Below are 19,428 nucleotides of genomic sequence, written 5' to 3' on the forward strand. Positions count from 1 at the left end.
GATTTCACGATCAACAACCCATATAGTCGCCCTGTATGGCTGGGCGGGCGGGCCCCACGGTCGTTCTGCTGGGCCATATATTAGTGGTTGCTCGTTAGTTCTGATGAAAGGATGCCTGCCAATGATTTGCTCGTAAGCATACCAAAGGGGAGCAGAGCACTCCGTTTTGAAAACTCCTATATCAACGCAGTCCAAGAAACGGAGCTAACATTCGTGCAGGTTCACAGAGCTTTGAGCCTGCAAAGCTGCCGATACAAAACTTTATGGAGTTGCAAAATCGCAAACCAGTTCTTGATCCAATTGTTAGAGTTTAACTTATTGCATATTATCCTGCTAGCCTCCCTTCTGAATGCAATTACTGAGTTTGACAGCTTTTAGGGGCGTTTTATATTATATTAGACTAGTGGAGGACCACTCGGAATTACCTATACTCTCCGTGACCTTTCCATGACCTGCCACCTGGCCGCTGATCGGTGTGTTTACTTACTTTACGATATGCAGTAGGACGCCAGCAAAAGAAACGCAATAAGTGTCACGAAAACCTCGACTTTTGACAATACCATAATCTGGCTTTAAAATTTGCAACGCGAAATAGTCTTTAGATTGTCTAATCGCGCGGCTCTTAATAGAACTATTACTTGGGCGGGCTAATCGATGTACAGGCAAAGCTCTGTAATTTCAGGCATTTGGTGATATCTGGCGGGACTTGTTGCATTCCTTCTGCGGGCAACCTGGCAGCTGATAAATCGTGGGATTTGTATTTTTTTTTTTTTGAATACACTCCAGGCCGGTTCACGAATATTGTCTCTGCTTTCAAGCCGAACCGGCGGAGCTTTCAGCAACTCGTCGTCAAACTACACCCCACTTCAAGGAAGCACGCAAGGAAAGAGTTGTGAACAAATGCACCATTAGTGGATAAGCGATGTCACAGACCTTCCGCATTGGCTCGGGGAGGCGTAGCGCGGGCGAAATGCCGCAAGATGGGTCGTAGCAAGCACTGAGGGGTCTCCAGGCGCCGGTGGTGTACGGAGAGAATTCGCAGTCCCCATCAACGTTGATGTTGATGTTGTTGATGTTCTAGAAACCTTCTGGGGCTGAAACGATTTATATAACTGACGTGCAGGCCAATATAGTGCCTTGTAGCACGTAGTTACCGTAAAGAAATGCTTGTCTCGATATTCAAGGGGCTTGAGAATGACTTGTGCGGCATTTCGCCGTGACTCGAGGCGTTGGAGCCCATGTGATCCACATGCTCGGGGGATTTTGGTCGTTGGGTAGGAACCAATTACCTAATTGAACGTCAAGACCGAATCAATCGAGGTTGTAGTCGTACATCCCCGATTAAAAAGCTTTGGAACGTTGGCATTCCCAGAGGGGTATGACGACGATGAGTGGAGCAAAATCCATCTTATCACCAAATGGATCTAATCTGATTAGATTATCAGATCTTTTAGACAAGGATTATCACCACCATGTGCTGCGGAGCGCGGTACTTGGCAGCGGTCGAAATTTTCCCAGCCGACGCCGATTTCGCCAAACTGTGGTCCAATCGGTCTTGGGTCAAAAGACTCTGTCGCGCCATGGCTCGGCCCAATGTTGTATTTTTGGCATTCTCGTGCTTGACATCTGACAACGTGCAAGTCTGTGCCACTGCAGATGCACAACTCAGTCAACATGAGTGAAATCACTCAAACGCTGATAGGCTTCGCACCCTCCCCAAAGGTTCTCATCTTAGCTCTAGGCGCCGCTGTAGCTCTTGTTCTGGTCTACCAGTACCTGTTTACGCTGCGATACCCCAAGAATTTGCTCCGCTTGGGCGAGCGTGAAGGGGTATCATGGAAGGAGATGAGGAAAAGATTCCACGACGACAGTCTGACTGTTTTCAATGAGATCTATGAAAACGTAGGTCACTTGAACCCTGCACAGTCACGAAGTTTCGCTCATCATAGCACAGTATTCGAAAAAAGGTCAGACCGTGCTCATACCAGTCTTTGGACCCAACGATGAGGTCATCTTGCCGCCGTCTGCGTTGTCATGGCTTGTGAGGCAGCCTGACAGTGTTGTCAGCTCGCTTGATGCCCAGATTGATGGAATCCAACTTCAGCATACCCTTGGCGGCAAGTATGCGTATGACCCATGGGGAGGTTGGCTGATCAAGAATGACCTGACCGGTGCACTGGAGAACATAGCTGATATCATGAGCGACGAGCTCAGTGCTTCATTCGATGCTAACTTCGGCAATGATGTCGAAAACTGGAAGGAAATGGACCTGTTTCCAGCTTGTCGTATGCTGGCTGGCCAACTCACCCAAAAGTTCACGCTTGGTGACTCCCCAGAAGGACGCCGTCTTTGTAAGTGACCACCGACAGCTATGTGCGCCTTGCACTAACTTCATGAAGGCCGGGATCCGACGTTTGTTGAAACCTGTTATGGCGTCCTCGATGGCATGCTGGATGCAGCTGGGTACCAGGCCTCCGTTCGCAAGCCCTTCAAGCCTTTTACTGGCGTCTGGGCAAGCCGACATATGGGTCCAAAGCTCAAAGCACTGGAACAACGTTTTGAGCCCCTTTTCCAGGAACGACTTCGGATCTTGAAGCAACACGCGGAGAACCAGGATGTTGAGAAACCTCGGGACCTTCTTCAGATGTTGTTCGATTACGCCGCCAAAGAACGCCCTCATGAAGCCATCAGCCTGAAGGACATGACGAGGCGCCTCGCCGTGATGAACTTTGGTACCATGCACCAGACGATCTTGACACTCCACAACCTACTCCTGGACGTTCTCGATTCCGATTCGGAGTACAAGACTATTTCGGTCATTCGTGATGAGGTCGACCGTGTGATGGGCGCCGGCGGCGATTTCAGCACGAAGCAGTGGACGAAGGCCAACATGGCGACCATGACTCGAACAGACAGTATATCGCGCGAAACGCTACGTCTACACACATTCCTAGGCCGGGCCGTCCAGCGACTGGTGATTGCCAAGAACGGATTGGTGACGGAAGACGGGATTCATCTCCCGCAGGGTGCCATGGTTTCCATTTTGGCCTATCAGTCGCAGACCGACAGCGACTCTTTCAAGGAGCCCTTCAAGTACGACCCGTTCAGATTTTCTCGTCCGCGCGAAGAGGCTGCCGATGCATCAACAGGAAAAGTGGGACTCAACAATCTCAGCTTTGTGTCATCGTCAGTCGAGTACCTCCCTTGGAACCATGGCAAGCATGCGTGCCCTGGCCGTTTCTTGGTGGATTTTGAGTTCAAGATGATCCTGGGATATGCCCTAACGCATTACGATATCGAATTTCCGGAGAGCTACAATGGTAAAAGACCACCGAACACTTGGTTTGTTGGATTTGGTATACCGCCTCTGGACGTCAAGGTCAAAGTGAAGAGGAGAAAGTGAGCACATCAGACATGGGGAAACCACTACCCCTTGGAAGACACCGCGCCGGGAGATTACCTCCAAGGACCCCTCACGTGGCAAAGTTCTAATGTCACTGCACATACTGCGCGACGATGGTGTCTTGCGCGGCTTAACGCAAAATCGGCTTTTAGGTACAATAGCATCTGGACTGGCCTATGTGCCGCTATATCCATCAAAGAATGACACACGTTTCTCTGCAGAAAGAGCTGAGCTATGATCGTCATCGAGGCATGTTTTGAACCGCACGTGCGTGCGTTGGTGTCATTGGTACGTCTTGCAGCCTACTTGTCTGTCCCGGGCGTTCCGCGGAACTCTATCATGAGTAGTAGCCATACATCCAGAAGTTCCTCGAGAGGATATAGTTGTGCCGACGGTACAGACGGATGGAATTGTACGCGTTTAATAATTACTAATTCGAGCGATCGTATGCCAACCAGGGGCTTGGCGTCAGACGGTCTTTCGGGCTGGTTACTATTCGCCGCTGTATGCCTCAAACATAAACACGGGCGCAGTATGCCTTGTACCGTACTATGTACGTGGGCACATAGGCAGCAAGTATTACAACACATCTATTGGCTCACTGCTATCGGGGCTATGCTGCAGCCCCGTCAGAACCCCTCGAAGGATCGAAGAGACGGGTATAATGCATACGAACGTAAAATGAGCCCCTGTGCGAAATACGACGCCAAACATGAATCTAGGTCCTGCTCGAGCTAATAATTCGTTGTCACATTGCCATTGACCAATTGTATATTTGTGATTATGCGACTTCATACATGATGTAGCAGAGGGGCTATGCAACTGCGGATACAACTGTGGCAGAAGCTCAAGGTTGTGTAACATCAAAATTGCTATAAAGTCGACCATGACTACTCTAGTCAGGAAAACGATGCGATACAACAACCCGTATTAACAAAGTGTCAAGATGGTGGCCATGTATAGCTTCCTGTATGCTCTTTCAATCCCAGCGATTGCGCTCGGCTCCGGGTATCCTACGCTTCCGGAATGGCATCCCCCGGGAGTTGGTGATGGTATTTCCTCCCATAAGATATGGTCGAGATTGTGAAGCTGACCTGCTCGTAGTGCGAGCACCATGTCCAATGCTCAACAGTCTCGCCAACCATGGCTACTTACCGCATAGCGGGAAAGGGATTACCCTAAACATCACCATCGATGCCCTAGGCGAAGCCCTGAACATCAACGCTGAACTGGCCAATTTTCTGCACAGCGAGGCTGTCACTACTAACCCTACACCGAATGCCACGACCTTTGATCTGGACCACCTCAGTCGGCACAATATTCTGGAGCACGATGCCAGCCTTAGGTCCGTATCTCCTTGCCATTGCTTGTCCCTGTCTTGATACAACCTGCGCAAGACCGGGTGGCTATCTCATACACCCAAGAACCAAACAGAGCTAAGACCATTGCATGTACAGTCGCGCGGACTACTACTGGACGGAAGACTCCCACAGTTTCAACCAGTCTGTCTTTGACGAGACACGATCGTACTGGAAGGGCCCCATCATCGATATCAACGAAGCGGCTGCAGCCCGCAACGCCCGCGTTCACACCTCCAACACCACCAACCCCACGTTCGCGATGAGCGAGCTCGGCGACGCCTTCAGTGTCGGGGAGACTGCGGCGTACATCATTGTTCTCGGCAACGGGACCTCGGGGACGGTCAGAAAATCGGTTGTGGAGTATCTCTTCGGTAAGAGGCGTTGGGCACCCCGAAGCGCGGCGCCCGAGTGTAAGCTAATGTGACCCCTCGGCAGAAAACGAGAAACTGCCTGCCGCGGTCGGCTGGACCAGATCTCAGGATGTCATCGACTTCGAAGCTCTGATCAGTACGATGGATCGCCTCCGGAATGCGACTGGCGCTCCTTCAGTCGGAGCTCGACGGGTAGGCATGCACAGCGTGCCGCGACTGTGATGGAAGAACTTCCCATTGGAAACCTGCCGTTGATTTCTCCATGGCGTAATCACCTTTACATAGGGGTGTGCTATCACCCACTCTCAATACGTGGCTATAAATAAAATGTTATATCGATTTCGCTGGGGCTGATCAGGAGTCACTTTTGAAGAATCACCACCTATATGTAAAACTAACGACCCCAACAGCACACCAGCCGTCAGTTAGTACACTTGGGAAAAGAAGGAAAAAAGGAGGGGAAAAAGCCGCCGCTTAATGAGACGCCCGACTAGCCACCTATAGCCATACACACCTTAGTTAGGGCTTTCTTCCGCTACGTAAACTTACACGGCGAACTCTACTAACCTATATGGCGTCAGTGCAGCCCTGGGAACCACTCCCGGCCGTCCAATCTCGCAGTAGTAATGCCGGAAGATCTTGTCACAAATGCCGACAGCGGTCTCTTGCTGCGACAAGTGAACGCCATCCCCAGGAGGGAACTTACACAAGCACCAAGCAGTCTTGGTCAACTCATCACTATAGCTTGCATCCTGAATTGTTTCTAGTTGGGTATTGTATTTTAAGTACACTTAGAACTGGAATGCAGTCGCACTGACATCATTCTCCCCAAGATCACCCAGGCTCCAATTGTCTTCCACCGTCTTTGTCAGACTGTAGTGATTATATTTGGTCGAATCAGTGGTGCCCTGTTGCCCAGAGATAGCACCACCCAGGAGCACAGTGAAGACCCTGTTTTCCGCCAGGTAGTTCTCGCTCTCGTCAAATGTCAGCACAATCAGCGTCTTGGCGGTGTTGAAGTTCTTGTTGGCTAGCAAAGGCGTAAGGAAGTTTCGCGCCCACTTGCCAGCGACCGTTACGCTTGTGTCGTGGCCGTCGTTGGTCATGTTGGGAGTAATGAACATCCATTGGGGCAGCTTGTTGGCGGCAAGGTCCTTGTCGAACATGGTGAAGTTCTTGGATTTGGCGAGGCGGTTCAGGTCGTTGGTGGCGGAATCGTAGCTCATCAAGGGGCTGCGAGTCAGACACGTCAGTCTCTTCTCTCATGATTACGTGGTTGTGGGTGAGGCATGCGTACTTGTGCTTGCGAACATAGTCATTCGCGCCCGTCTTTTGGTTTACGTAGTTGGCTTCGAAGCCTGAGTAGGGCATGTCTTCCTGGTATAAGCTCCAACTCACGGCCTTGGTGTCGAGTAGATCGACGATGGTCTCGACGTCGCCGGAGATGCGGGCAGCACTGTCGGATATGACGCCGTGAGTGGAAGCGCCGACTGCCGCGATGTAGTTCGGCTGTGAGGGGTGCGTAATGGCGTAGTAGTTGTCGAGCAAGATGCCCTGCGTGGCCAGGTATGCGAGGTTCGCTGTGTCGGGCCATGTTAGAGCATGCTCAGCGCGCAGCACAAGTATAGCGCTACTCACGATCTCCAGCAGCGATATCGAAGTCCTGGTTCTCCAAGAAGATCTGGACGAAGCGGTCGAACGACTTGCCGGACACACTGCTGGTCGGGCTCAGGGTGAGGGCGGTGGCCTGGGCGGCCGCGACAGAGGCAGACGCCGTGGCCGTGTACATGGTCGGCCCCGGGAGGGAGGTGGACGATTGTTGGTTACCCATCTTTGCCGAGCGGATGCGATGCTGTGGCGGACAACACGAGCGTTTCGCACAAGGCCGTAGGGGTCTGGGGCGATGCTCCCATTCTTATGTCGTCCGAGGACTCACAGGTGACTGAAGGCAAATGCTCCTGGCCCTGCCGCTGCTTACGAGCTTGCTGGGGTGTAATCTCGCCAGGCGCAGTACGCCAGTCCGAAAAGTAATGGCAATCCCGACAGATGGCCCTGTCGCAGCCGTAATGCCATTTTGCTTGTGGATGTGAGGGACATTGCGTCTCGAGGCACACGGTCCAGTAATCTTCAGCATCTCGGCATCGTGGAAGATGGCGACTCTGGGCCCCGGCCGCTAACGTTATTGTGTTTATGCTTTGCAGGTGCTGTGCTCGGTGCTGATTGGGGCAGTGGAAAGCCGTTCAGCGTCGCACTCGCCAGTAACTGCGGGCCGCTAAGCTGGCACAGCTGGGGAGGGTGGCGCTGGAACGCGGTAGAACTCGAGCGGGGAATAAGGCCGCATAGCGATCTGGCCCAATCAACAAACGTCTATTTCCCACGGTGGTGACCCCCCCCTGACCCCCCCTGGAATTAGGACGGCTGTCTCGTGAATAGCTAACCTTAGGTTGGTAAGTAAGGTTATTTCACATGTGCTTCCGGACTAGACTAGGTTACATATATACAATTCTCTCCGCCAAGGTCTTGTATGACATGCGATATGGCATGCGATATGACAAGCTTCGTGCGGCCTTCATGTCCTCCACGATATACGGTCGCTGGGTTAGTCATCTCCGAATACCTATCACATACCAATACTACTGCACAGTAAGTAGCCCACAATAGTGATGGCCAGGCTATCCACTCGTCTGCCCGTTATTTCTGCCGCCTTATACAGAATCGGCTGACACGTCGGCGTTTTGCAACACAACGCCGATATGATGAGCCGAGTGCAACGGCGATAGACGCAGGAAGTCTTGAGCCCGATACTGTGCTCGTGCCGTCTGCGCATATAAAACCGGAACACCAGAACGTCGTTGGGGGGCAGTTACATTACCCTAGCCATATCTGCGTCTCTATCAAACAAGAGAGTAACAGCAACAACAACAAGCACTGATTGTCTAACCATGGCGACAACCGTCTACAACCTTCCTCTACAGGGAAAAATTGCTCTCGTGACAGGCGCGTCTAGAGGTATTGGCGAAGGCATTGCACTGGAACTTGCAAACCGAGGCGCTTCAGTACGATGCAGCTACGTTTAATTTCCCATGTGTGTACTATCAGCTGACGCAGGAGGCAGGTGGTACTAGCCTATGCATCGCCAAGAAGCGAGGAGAAAATCAGCAACCTCACGGCAAAGATCGGGGCATTGTCACACAAGCCCGCTGTGCACGCGGTGCGAGCAGATCTGGGCAGCGTCGAGGGCCCAGGAGATATCATTGCCAACCTCTTGCAATGGACGGACAACAAACTGCACCTTGATATCCTGGTTAACAATGCAGGCGTAGAGCGCGTAAAGTCCCTATCCGAAATACAGGTTGAGGACTATAACGCCGTCTACGACCTCAATGTGCGGGGTATCATTCTGCTTACTCAAGCAGTCCTGCCGTATCTAAACCCAAAAGCTCGCATCATCAATCTCAGCTCTGTCGGTTCGCGCGCGGGTTTCAAAAATCTGAGCCTTTATAGCTCTTCCAAGGCCGCCCTCGAAGGTCTCACGCGGTGCTGGGCGGCGGAGCTTGGAGGCAACGGCACGACAGTTAATTGTGTCAACCCTGGTCCTGTTCAGAGCGAAATGCTGGATAACATTCCCAAAGAAATAGTCGAGATGCAGAAAGCACAGACACCAATCCAGAATCGTCTAGGCACCGTCGAGGAGATCGCAGATATAGTGGCGGGACTTGCTGGTAAAGATGGAGCATGGATCACAGGACAAGCCATAAGTGCTAGTGGTGTAAGTATTCGCCTCGGTTTCTTGCTGCGCCCTCGCTTCGCAATGCTAACCGACACGGCCACGTCAGGGCTCGGCTATGTATTAAATATAAACCTCAATACTGCCAGCATGCATCCGGTACACTTCGATTTTTGATTGTGCCAACAAGACATCATCTGTAATTACAGTCTATGTGCGTGAGATCCAAGTGTTACTTAGCAACCAGCACCGAGGAATTCTTACTTATGCATGCGGGTGTTTATGTCCTTGTCTCCAACCCCGATGCTCAGTTCACCAGATCCTGCACGATCTTCGATGCACCCGCGAAATTGAGTTCTTCCATTGTCTCTTCCCACAACCGCTCCCGAACCTGGAGCCCGTCGTCGGTATAGAGCAGTGGCGGATAACTGAAGCTGGTTAGGAACAATTCAATTTGAAACTCATTTCTAGTACTTACGGCCGCAATGTCCAGTCACTACAGAAACTGCCGTGGCTTGTTTTCCCTTGAACCACGGTGGCATCGATGTAGGTTGAACCGCCAACTTCGACACTCCTGGTCGCCAATGCCTTGAGGCCTCTGAACAACAGGCTCTCGCCACCAGGGCTCTCACCTCCGATGGCTGTACCTGAACACCAACCTGGGCTAACCATGTTGACGATGACCTCGTCGGCATTGACCTGCTCGGCAAGCTTAGTAACGAACATCATCTCCAGTAGTTTGGTGCCCATGTATTGACGGACGGTCGAGTAGCCCTCCTTCCGATCGAGCTGTGCGAGCACCGGCCCTTTCGTTTGCAAACTTGACCAATAAGCCATATCGGATGTAACGGTGCAGAGTACAGGAGGGTGCGAGGGATTTTGTCGCTTTGACCTCAAAATTGGAAGCAGGAGGAGTGACAACAAGGCTGTCGAGAGGTAGTTGACTTGAAGAACTTGCTCGTGGCCAGTCGCCTCCACGATTGTGTACTGGGAGGTTTGTATGCCGGCATTGAGTATCACGATGTCGATGCGCTCAAGTTCGTGGCATCTTGCTGCGAAACCCTGGATTGAGTCGTAGCTCACCATATCCAATGTCCACACCTCGATATTCGCATTTGGAAACGCCTCTCGCAAAGGTTTCGCCGCTGCGTCTCCCTTACCTACTGATCGCACAGCTATGATGAGTGTCGAGAGGCCTAACTGTAGGAACTGTCGGGAAGCTTCGAGCCCAAGACCGCTGTTGGCCCCCGTGACAATGGCCGTCTGGCCCTCCAGGCTCGTGCCGGCCGGGAGTGGTCGTCTGTATTTGAACCATTGTCGGTTGATGAATCCGAGGAGGCCACTTTCGAAGGCGGCCTCACTTTGTAGCTGGGCGGACATGGCGACTCAAAGTATATTCACATCAAACCTCGTGGACAACGTTCAATGCTGAATCTTTTGTGGGTTTTTTTTTCTTTTTATGGCGAAAAACGCTTTGGCGAAGATTTGCTTTATCTGCATTTTCAGAATTGTGTCCCTTTGACAAGAATACCATACCAAATGATATTATGCTAGCCCAACAAAGCCTTGTCATGACGCATCAAAAACTCGCGTCGCGACAAGAACCCTGGCGTTGATCAGATTATTCAGTTTACGCTAGAATGAGGACGCTTTGTCACTGACGACAAAGTGCTCCCGGCCTCTTATTGGCTGATTAGATGTAGCTATTTGGTCGTCGGTCCCGAGCAGTGGTCTGGCTGATTAATTTTAATCGCGAAGGGCAGGGTGTCATTCTTCTTCTCGAACAAGGGGCTTAATGGCCTTTTGAGGCACGTCTGTACACTGCAATCCCCCTAACAAGTTTAATTGTCGATTGTGAAGAAACCGTAGTCGTGAGTACCCGCGTGCTTCAATTTGTAGCTCGTTAGTGCGGCTGCAGCTGCGGAGTCAATAATGCTTAAAAGTTAAAGCTAAGCACAACCAACCGTCTCATCCTTAGAGGCTGTTACAGCGTTGGTAAGCCTCAAGCCACTATCAGAATGATACGGCCCAAATGTGTTCTTTCGTGGTATGGTTCGTTTCTTCTGAAAGGAACAGTGGCCTTCGATTCGACTTATGATAGAACGGCTTATCAAAGACGCAAAAGTAGTTTTACGTCTTTGCTCACGTCCGTCCGCAGCAGAATCGACCTCAAGCGAATCTTCATTCAAGTATTTCGGTTATGAAGACATTAAAAGCAGTTATTTTTCAATACATGAGTCACCGTGCAAGATTTGTAGCGAGGTTAGCCAACAACCCGCATTTTGAGTGTTTAAGTTGGTCGGAGTGCCAGTTCTAGTCTACCTCATGGCGATGTGTGCAGCTCGACCATCCACCAGGATAGTCATTCCAAGGAAGAGAGAACAAACAAAGGAAAAAAACCACACAAAAAAAATTCCCTGGGTATGAGTACCCTCAAGCTCTACAAATAGATGGAATCGTCGAAATCGGTTCATTGTATTCCCGGTCACTTCAATTGAGGCTGAAGTTCTCCCCCATTCTGTCCCTGATCTCGGCAGCTCGGTACGCTAATGTTCCACTAATGAGCAAGACTAAACTATGCTGTCATTCTCGCACGATGCGACTATGCGCTCCGCCAGGTCACTATTTTAGTCGACCAGAAATCAAACTCCGTCAAAAACATGTCACAACAAGGCAACGGAGTCGTCCCCCTAATCTCCGAAGTTATCGTTTCTCCAATTTTTTAGAATTTGCCTCTCTGTTCTATGAGCTGATCATCAGCTGGGGGTCCATCGGCTTCTATCACTCCTTTCCCAATAAGGAAATACGGAGGGAGGCTTCTTCTTCTTGGCTATGGGTCAGTTCTGACAAGCGTGCTTCGGATATACTCAGTGGGATTATATTTGTGACACGAATAGATATACGGATCCGTACACTGCTCGATGATGCAATGCAAAATTCGAGGCTTCAATAAGCATATTTTAGACTCCTCGCAAGCTCGTTGTTTTATAAAAAAGTTTGTAAGTGCTCTGAACATATGTGGTCTGCCGCTGCTTCTGCTACTAGCGTTCAACGGTCGCCAACAAGTAGAACCATGCTAAGCTCACGATCTCCAGTGCGTTCCGGCGCCATTGCCGCGCTCGCACTAAACGTCTTGTGAGTCCATACCTTGGTTTGTTCCTCTCATGGTTTATTCGGTCAGCTTTTGATTTCAAAGAAACTGATGCCGGACGTTGCACAGAACTGTATCTGCTCGAGTGCTCACGAGAAATGCAACTTGTGCTGATGTTTGGACACCTACCACGGCAGCTGATTGGGTAGCCGCTATAAATCCTGGTTGGAATGTGGGCAATACACTTGATGCTACTCCTGATGAGGGCTCATGGAACAACCCTGCGGTCACTCAGGAGGTGTTCGACGATGTCGCAGCAGCCGGATTCAAGAGTGTGAGAATTCCTGGTAAGGCCGAACAGGATATGACCATTTATCACGTTGCTCTCTTATTAACATCAAGCAAGTGACGTACGCCTATCATTTTACGGGAAGTTCACCTGACTGGACCATCGACTCAACATGGTTGCAAAGAGTTTCGGACGTGGTCGATATGGCATTGGCGAGTGGTTTATATGTAGTCACCAATGTCCACCACGGTAAGAACTATACTTTAACATCTGGGATATCTAACCGCTGACGAGCTGACCTAGATTCCTGGGTGTGGGCCGACGTCACAGCTTCCGGCGCAAATCTTACAATGATTGAGGAAAAGTTCTACCGCACTTGGCTACAGATTGGCGAGAAGCTTGCATGCAAATCGTCGAGAGTCGCCTTTGAGTCGATCAACGAGCCTCCTGCTAACACTGCTGCCGACGGTGCAGAACTGAACAAACTTAATGAATTATTCATCCAGGCCCTACAGGAGTCCGGCGGTTACAATGCGCAGCGTGTAATCAACCTTGCTGGTGGTGGTATGGACAGCGTGAAGACTTCAGAATGGTTAGAAATCCCGGCTGCATGCACCGATCAATGCGCCATCCAGTACCACTACTACAGTCCTTGTAAGCTTAGCCTAAACCAGTTCATCAGTACATTTGTGTCTAACCAACTTTCAGACGACTTGATCTTCCAGGCTTGGTAAGTTCGCAGGTGATATTGCTCATGTATCGTACTGATCCAGACGTGCAGGGGTAAGACGGTCTGGGGGTCTGATGCAGACAAAGCAGCAATAGAAGCCGACATTGCAAACATTCGTGGAAACTTCACAGGCATCCCTCTGTTGATCGGCGAAACCGAGGCCAACATGCAAGTGGAGCCGGGTGCAAGACGCAAGTACTATGATTTCCTGACAAGCACCGCGACCAAGTACGACACATCTCTGATCGTCTGGGACAACGGCGAGGGTTTGCTTGACCGCAACACAAACACTGCGCGTGACCCTCAGGCGCTCGAGATCATTCTCAACGGCGTGAAGGGTGTCGCGAACAGTCTCTCAGACTCGACAACCGACGCTTCAGCCACCTCGCAGAGCAGCTCTGCTTTTCTCTTCCACAAGGTCGGAGACGAAGTCGCTGACCAGACGGTCAATTTCATCTTGAATGGAAACACAATCAAGTCCATTGCTGCGGCTGATGGAACCACACTGGAGCCATCTTCAGACTACACTGTGTCCGGCGGCGATGTCACTTTGAAGTCGTCTTTCCTGGCCCAGTACTTATCTGCCGATGCAGCACCAGGGAGCAAGACAAACCTCACGGTCTCCTTTTCGGCCGGTGCTACTGCGAATGTTGATGTCGTGCAGTGGGACGTTCCTGCGTTCTCATCGACCACTTCGAAAGCTGTGTCTGGATCCGATCTTGTGATTCCTGTTACTTGGAAAGGCATCTACAACATAGCTGCTGTAAAGATGCTCCGAGCCGACGGTGTGTACTTATTCGATGACTGGACACAGTACCTTGGGCCACTGCAGCAAGCTCGTGGAGTAAGTTACCAACAAAATATGGAGCAGCTCTTCGGAAATGCTAACTTTTTTCCCCCTCAGACATACAGCGGACAATGGGATCGAGATGGCGCAAGCGTGAAACTCACTGCTACCACTGTTGCGGCAGTTGTTGCGGCTGGTGTAGATACGGTTTTCATGTTTGAGTTCTATCCTAGAGTTCCCGGAAATTCTGTCAACTACACTTTGACTGTGTAAATGGACACAAGAAATTTTATCCCCTTTCATCTGGGAATAAGACATTCCTTTTCTTATTGTATATAAATTCAATCAAAAGACACCCATAATACCAAACTGAACGCCCAATGCTACCGTGATCCTGTTATGCCAGCGCCGTGACTAGTCCTACAACACCACCGAGGCCAATGACAAAGGCTCTGACCAAGTTGAGCTTCTCAAACTTCGACAACAGCCTCCTGACTTCCGCGTCTTCTGCATCACTGGTGTCTGACGGCGTCTTGGTCAGAGGTCCACTCAGGTCAGTAAACTCGGCACCCTCGCCCCTGCCCGCCACCGAGTCCGCGGCACTCCTGCGTCCCGACGGGTACCTCTTGCTTGCCTCGTGGCCCTCGGCACTCCGCGAGCCGCCCTTGGCCTCGTTCAGCTTGATCAGCTTGAAGTTGGTGGGGATCATGGTCTGGGTGATGGGCCCGATGCTGACGCACAGGGCCGCTGCCAGGGTGTAGCCGCCCACTGTGGGTCCGTTGGATCCGAGTTTCAGCAGCTGAAGGAAGGTCCTGGATGCCACGGGGATCGAGCTGTAGGCCAGGGCTGTGAACCCGGCGGCGGAGGCAAAGGCTGCCGTGGGAAAGATGTGCGAGCCGCGGCTGAAAAGCCACCGAATGCTGGGCAGTGAGCGTGAAGCGGGTTGTGCCGAGAGGATTGGCACGTCGAAGAGCGATAGGGCGGCAATGCCTCCAGAAGCTACAAGCGAGGTTGTTATGGAAAACGCCTGCAACTGTGATGTAGATGATGATAACATTGTGATTGCGTGAGGTAATACCGTGCTTGCAACTATGAGTATTACAGGAACTCTTTTTTTTTGTACCGTTATTGCGGAATTTATGGTATGATATTTTAAATTATGTTCGTAAAATATATATAACACAATATGATAAGAGATTGTCTGTTAGTAACCAATTTTGAACCAGTAGCTGCCAATATACAACTAGTCTATGAAGTCATGACCTTAGCCCTTTCGCAACCAACAGCTGCATCGACCCAGACTATCCGTACAACGAACAACAGAAAGCGTGATTCTAGTAATTACCATGACCTATAAAATGAACGATGTCGGGGGTTGAGAAGTTTATCTCCATGTCGTGACGTAGGCTGACGGCACCACGGCGGTACCATATGTTGTGCGAGAAGTCCGAAACGCCCCACAAATGCTCCGGTCAGACAACGGGATTGCCTCTATGCGGATACGGCAAGTCCTATGCTCGATTTATATGTGAATAAGCAGAAAATCTAATTCAACAAGACAAATCCGAATCTGTCTTTGTAACGAACTTGTTTGCTCACAACATGTGTATCGAATGGGCTCGCAACAGCCTTGTGGTACAGCGCGTATTATAACTATTCTATGATTGGTACTTAGTATTTCAACTGAAAAGTATCGCAACTGGACCCTAGACTAGTATTAAATTGACGGACTATACGTTACATAAAGTCTTGTGCTGTTCGATTTTGTTTCGTGACGAGTCAAGTGGAAGAAGTACAACTCAGGGATCTCACTAGGTTAGTTTAATCGAAGGTTGAGAACTTTACATTGTTGAAAATCTCAGAATCCCTTTTAAGGGCGGCCGAAAGTTCCTGGTTGGTTGGTAGCCCCATATGCCATAATGCGGTTATGATATACAGGAAAATGCTAAGTTTGACATGACCACTTACAATTTTGAACAGTCTTTGTCGGTCACTGCCAAGACTATGGTTGTAAATGACAAGCCACAAGACGGATTGCAGCAGTTTGTGGCTAGGTTGAGATTGAGATTGAAATTGAAGCGGGTTGCGAACGTCACCCATTATTGGCTGATTCCAACAGTGACAGCTGTCTCTAGACTAACTCATTGTACTGTCGTTCTATGCAACTTAAGAAGCCCGACGTCCTCTGCTCATGTACATCTTGCTTACCATTGAGGTATGGACCATTGCCATCGCCAGCGACAGTGCCTTGAGTGCTGCTTCTGGAAGACGGTATATATGTGTAGGTATAATTACATCGACAGCCAGGTGCATTTGGCACATGTGCAAGTGTATAGGCGTGTTACTGGATCATAACCCATACTACAACGGAAAAGTCGTTGCGCATCTAGCTGCATACTGGATTATTGGCATTTCTATTGCGTAACAATCAAGAGGTTGAACTAAAAACTCGTTGCTTTGTTTACAAAATCGCCGGGAAAGCACTGGCACTTCCAGCTGTCAGCATGAGCACTTCGTTTCAAGCCTGCGTACCCTTTGGTTAGTGTTCAAAATGTGTGGAAGTGTCTAACAGCCATAACGTTCTCTTCGCCATCCTCACGCTCTACAAAGTATCATTTCTTATCATACCATACATCACAAAAAAAGAAAAAGAAGAAAGAAAAGGGCTTCATCTCGCCACTTTGAAAGTGGGGACCGCAAAAAAGAAATTCTATATTATCTCCGACACGGGGAATCGAACCCCGGGCATGACGGTTCAAGATTGAGAGCGTCATATGTTAGCCACTACACCATATCGGATCATACGATTATGTAACATAGTCCACGTATTTTTAACTAAGGATGTTGTGGTCCTAAGTGGCCGACTCTCTCTACACTAACTTCCAGAAGTAGCGGGGTCACAAGGGGTAATTTCGGTGACAACCGAAATTATTCAACACACTTCGAATTTGGAATATAACAGTTTCTTCGACGACGAATGATGCTTGATGACCTTGCAGAATCCATTGCTGCAAACACTTGGGCTTTATAGTGAAACTTTCATGACCAGATTCGGCAATGCGAGCGGGTTATCAAGTGTTGGTCGTTGCATTTGACCCCTCAGTCCATGAAAGGGACAGAGACTCACAAAAGAACCAGCCACAACTTGGCCAAACATTGTGGTTCATTCCTTCTTTCTTTCGATGTCAAGTCAACTTAAGCGTGTTTGGCTAACCGTAGACAACTTGTGCTTCAAGGCAATTGATGTGCCCTACAACTCTATTCCCATGTGGCTTTGCCGGCCGCACACTTTATACATATGTCTAACCTACTAACCTAGACTAGCTGACCTACGGCCAGGCGTTTGCCTAAGAAGTTAGCACTAACACGACATGGCCTGAATATAAATGCACTGTTCTCCTGCGCAGAGCTTGAAAGAGCCATACATATAGTTCTCCGTCAGTCATGGCTTCCAATTGATGAACACGTACACATTTTCAGTTCACATTTTGAACAAAAGAAACAATGTCGCATTTCTAGCTCTGCATTCATGGGCCCGACAATATTCATTGTCCCGGGTCTCTGGGAAGGTCCGGCTACTTACGGCCCTCTCCGGAAAGTGTTGCATGCTCAAGGATTGAAAACACATGCAACTTCTCTGAAATCTACTGGCACCAAAGCACCGCATAACCCTTCTATGCGTGATGATATTGACAACATCCGGGCCGCACTAAAGAATGTTGTTGAGGAAGCCGGCGCAGACGGCGTAATTGCGGTCATGCATTCGGCCGGAGGATTCATCGGTAGCAGCGCGTTACAGGGGTTGACGTTGCCTGCAAGAAAGGACGCCAAGAAAGTAGGCGGCGTACTCAAGATTGTGTTTATAGCCGCCGATATTGCACCTGAAGGGAGTGATAAGTTTGGTGGGTCTTTCATCGTGGAACGGGTGAATAAATAGTGGTGAAGACAGATGTATAGCGGTGCATCATGGCTAACAATCGTGAAGGACGATGGCTCTGCCGTCTGTAAAGACTCCAAGAACAACCTCTTCCACGATTTACCTGCCAAAGATGCAGAAGAGTGGCAGAACATAATCCAGGTGCAACCCTCCCTGGAGCAATGGAAAATACCGGTGTCTTACTGTGGATGGAGAGATGTGCCGAGCATCTATGTGCTTTGCGAGCTGGACAGACTATTGCCAGTCTCAGTGCAGGAGATGATGGCAGGTCTCGCAGGAAGCAAGCTAGTGCGCCTTCAAGCCGGACACATGGCCCAATTAAGTATGCCTGACGCAGTTGCGAATGTTATACTTGAAGCGGCGGGGGCATAAGCACAATACTAGCGCTAAGCAACACTATACGTACGATGTCTTTGGTGTTCCTATTCTGACTAGCTACTTTATCCTGATAAATCACACTTCCTCAGAAATTATGCTGTGATATAGAAGTCCAGGCAACTCTCGTAGGTCTGGCTGTTGCTGTCGGACCACCAGTACCATTGCAGCACGCATTTGCCTGCCTCACTGCAAGGCTCGCTTAGAGAGGCAGGTATAGTGGCGTTAAAGTTAACTACCCAACGGTCAGTAAGTGGTGTTGGTTCAATAAACATCGGTATGGACACATACTGTCGTCATTTGAACCGGAAATAGGCCATTCGTCAAATGCCTTGAGAGGATCTCCGATGACAGTGTTTGTGGCCAAGTCGACCGCGGATAAGTTCTACAGAGCATGAGTATTCGAATTTTTTGGATCAAGGAAACACTTACAGCCCAACCTGGATGATGTCCAGCGACTAATTGGATATGAAAGGACAAGAACTCGTCTACAGTGTATGCGTAAACATTGTCGGTGTTGTCCTCGTATTGGTACCCACGGCAGAGATACGCGTTGCAGTTGTATGTTCCGTTGTCCTTTGCGACTGCGTCTTCAATGGGGCCGGTGATGTCTGCAAAGGAATATCAGAAAAGGGCCCGCTGATGCGCCAGACATGATTCGGAGCATACCTTTCTGCAGGGCAGTAGTGACTGCAGCACCGCAAAGCTCAAGTTGTGCTGCACCACCCTATCAAGTTGATCAGTACAATCCCTTTACGATCAAGGAGACGAGCCAATCTAACAACACGGGGCTTGGGGGTCTGCATCACGGCGTGACCCAGAACTCCCGTCACCAGACCAGCAATCGCGGCCACTTTCGTGAGTGTGTTCATCATTATTAAAGTTCGTGGGGTTTTCGTGTCTCCAAAGTCTTGTGAATACTGGCTCGCAACAACGATAGCACCATGGAGCGACACTGAAGATTCTGGCATCACCCATGCCCAAGATCCCTTCTATACCAGGTCTTATACAATATCCAATGCTGTATTTTCAATGGAATTGCCAGGGGCTTGAGCAGGTACGACGGCCCACTGTTTCTCCACCAAGCAGCATCACTGATAGTGCCAAGGCAATATAATATTCTAGCAAACAAGACCACTATACCGTTCCCATGAGCTTTTGTGCTTCCAAGTCACACATCCTCTTTGCGACTTTCTTGGCGGCATAGGCTGTGTGGAAATTGACGTTGCTGGGCCCAGTTGCGCTACCCCATGCGCTTGACCTGCAACTTGAGGGATTCGGTACAACGTGGGCATTCGAGTGCGGCAGTCCTGCACATCGATCGCATACACCGTGACGCTCTCAAATCACTTGATTC

At 49.9% G+C, this 19,428-nt stretch overlaps 9 protein-coding genes and 1 non-coding gene across 10 annotated transcripts; 5 read left to right on the forward strand and 5 right to left on the reverse strand.

Moving 5' to 3' along the window:
• Window positions 1–1,674: 1,674 nt before the first annotated feature.
• On the forward strand, window positions 1,675–3,613 carry BKA67DRAFT_682470 (cytochrome P450; the record flags this gene model as incomplete). Its single annotated transcript, XM_046108950.1, has 3 exons — window positions 1,675–1,902; window positions 1,955–2,351; window positions 2,400–3,613. 3 exons carry the CDS (start codon window positions 1,675–1,677, stop codon window positions 3,401–3,403), a joined length of 1,629 nt encoding a protein of 542 aa, XP_045953865.1. The 3' UTR covers window positions 3,404–3,613.
• Window positions 3,614–4,349: 736 nt separating this feature from the next.
• BKA67DRAFT_594464 (Chloroperoxidase) lies at window positions 4,350–5,357 on the forward strand (the record flags this gene model as incomplete). The annotated part of the gene is made up of 4 exons (XM_046105055.1): window positions 4,350–4,455; window positions 4,508–4,748; window positions 4,861–5,135; window positions 5,200–5,357. 4 exons carry the CDS (start codon window positions 4,350–4,352, stop codon window positions 5,355–5,357), a joined length of 780 nt encoding a protein of 259 aa, XP_045953866.1.
• Window positions 5,358–5,926: 569 nt separating this feature from the next.
• Window positions 5,927–6,966, reverse strand: BKA67DRAFT_662157 (phosphoesterase family-domain-containing protein; the record flags this gene model as incomplete). The annotated part of the gene is made up of 3 exons (XM_046107946.1): window positions 5,927–6,368; window positions 6,433–6,715; window positions 6,774–6,966. The coding sequence occupies 3 exons, from the start codon at window positions 6,964–6,966 to the stop codon at window positions 5,927–5,929; spliced, it is 918 nt and encodes a 305-aa protein (XP_045953867.1).
• Window positions 6,967–8,077: 1,111 nt separating this feature from the next.
• BKA67DRAFT_539232 (dehydrogenase) lies at window positions 8,078–8,989 on the forward strand (the record flags this gene model as incomplete). The annotated part of the gene is made up of 3 exons (XM_046100596.1): window positions 8,078–8,191; window positions 8,251–8,904; window positions 8,972–8,989. The coding sequence occupies 3 exons, from the start codon at window positions 8,078–8,080 to the stop codon at window positions 8,987–8,989; spliced, it is 786 nt and encodes a 261-aa protein (XP_045953868.1).
• Window positions 8,990–9,169: 180 nt separating this feature from the next.
• BKA67DRAFT_649131 (uncharacterized protein) lies at window positions 9,170–10,709 on the reverse strand (the record flags this gene model as incomplete). The annotated part of the gene is made up of 2 exons (XM_046106005.1): window positions 9,341–10,709; window positions 9,170–9,296 (listed from the first exon to the last, which is right to left on the reverse strand). The coding sequence occupies exons 1-2, from the start codon at window positions 10,240–10,242 to the stop codon at window positions 9,170–9,172; spliced, it is 1,029 nt and encodes a 342-aa protein (XP_045953869.1). The 5' UTR covers window positions 10,243–10,709.
• A 1,226-nt stretch (window positions 10,710–11,935) lies between these two features.
• Window positions 11,936–14,122, forward strand: BKA67DRAFT_682484 (putative cellulase; the record flags this gene model as incomplete). The annotated part of the gene is made up of 7 exons (XM_046108951.1): window positions 11,936–11,997; window positions 12,083–12,300; window positions 12,360–12,491; window positions 12,546–12,896; window positions 12,951–12,972; window positions 13,024–13,816; window positions 13,877–14,122. 7 exons carry the CDS (start codon window positions 11,936–11,938, stop codon window positions 14,030–14,032), a joined length of 1,734 nt encoding a protein of 577 aa, XP_045953870.1. The 3' UTR covers window positions 14,033–14,122.
• A 34-nt stretch (window positions 14,123–14,156) lies between these two features.
• Window positions 14,157–14,816, reverse strand: BKA67DRAFT_539235 (uncharacterized protein; the record flags this gene model as incomplete). Its single annotated transcript, XM_046100597.1, has 1 exon — window positions 14,157–14,816. The coding sequence occupies one exon, from the start codon at window positions 14,814–14,816 to the stop codon at window positions 14,157–14,159; it is 660 nt and encodes a 219-aa protein (XP_045953871.1).
• A 1,662-nt stretch (window positions 14,817–16,478) lies between these two features.
• On the reverse strand, window positions 16,479–16,558 carry BKA67DRAFT_t150. Its single transcript has one exon. It is a non-coding gene; the product is annotated as a tRNA-Glu (tRNA).
• A 730-nt stretch (window positions 16,559–17,288) lies between these two features.
• On the forward strand, window positions 17,289–18,068 carry BKA67DRAFT_523363 (Alpha/beta hydrolase fold-1; the record flags this gene model as incomplete). The annotated part of the gene is made up of 2 exons (XM_046098458.1): window positions 17,289–17,656; window positions 17,717–18,068. 2 exons carry the CDS (start codon window positions 17,289–17,291, stop codon window positions 18,066–18,068), a joined length of 720 nt encoding a protein of 239 aa, XP_045953872.1.
• A 98-nt stretch (window positions 18,069–18,166) lies between these two features.
• Window positions 18,167–18,943, reverse strand: BKA67DRAFT_662163 (uncharacterized protein; the record flags this gene model as incomplete). Its single annotated transcript, XM_046107947.1, has 5 exons — window positions 18,167–18,306; window positions 18,363–18,456; window positions 18,504–18,682; window positions 18,741–18,798; window positions 18,854–18,943. The coding sequence occupies 5 exons, from the start codon at window positions 18,941–18,943 to the stop codon at window positions 18,167–18,169; spliced, it is 561 nt and encodes a 186-aa protein (XP_045953873.1).
• Between the last annotated feature and the right edge of the window lie 485 nt (window positions 18,944–19,428).

The sequence above is a fragment of the Truncatella angustata genome (genome assembly GCF_020726525.1).
Source record: "Truncatella angustata strain MPI-SDFR-AT-0073 chromosome Unknown BKA67scaffold_8, whole genome shotgun sequence".
Classification (NCBI taxonomy): Eukaryota; Fungi; Ascomycota; class Sordariomycetes; order Amphisphaeriales; family Sporocadaceae; genus Truncatella; species Truncatella angustata.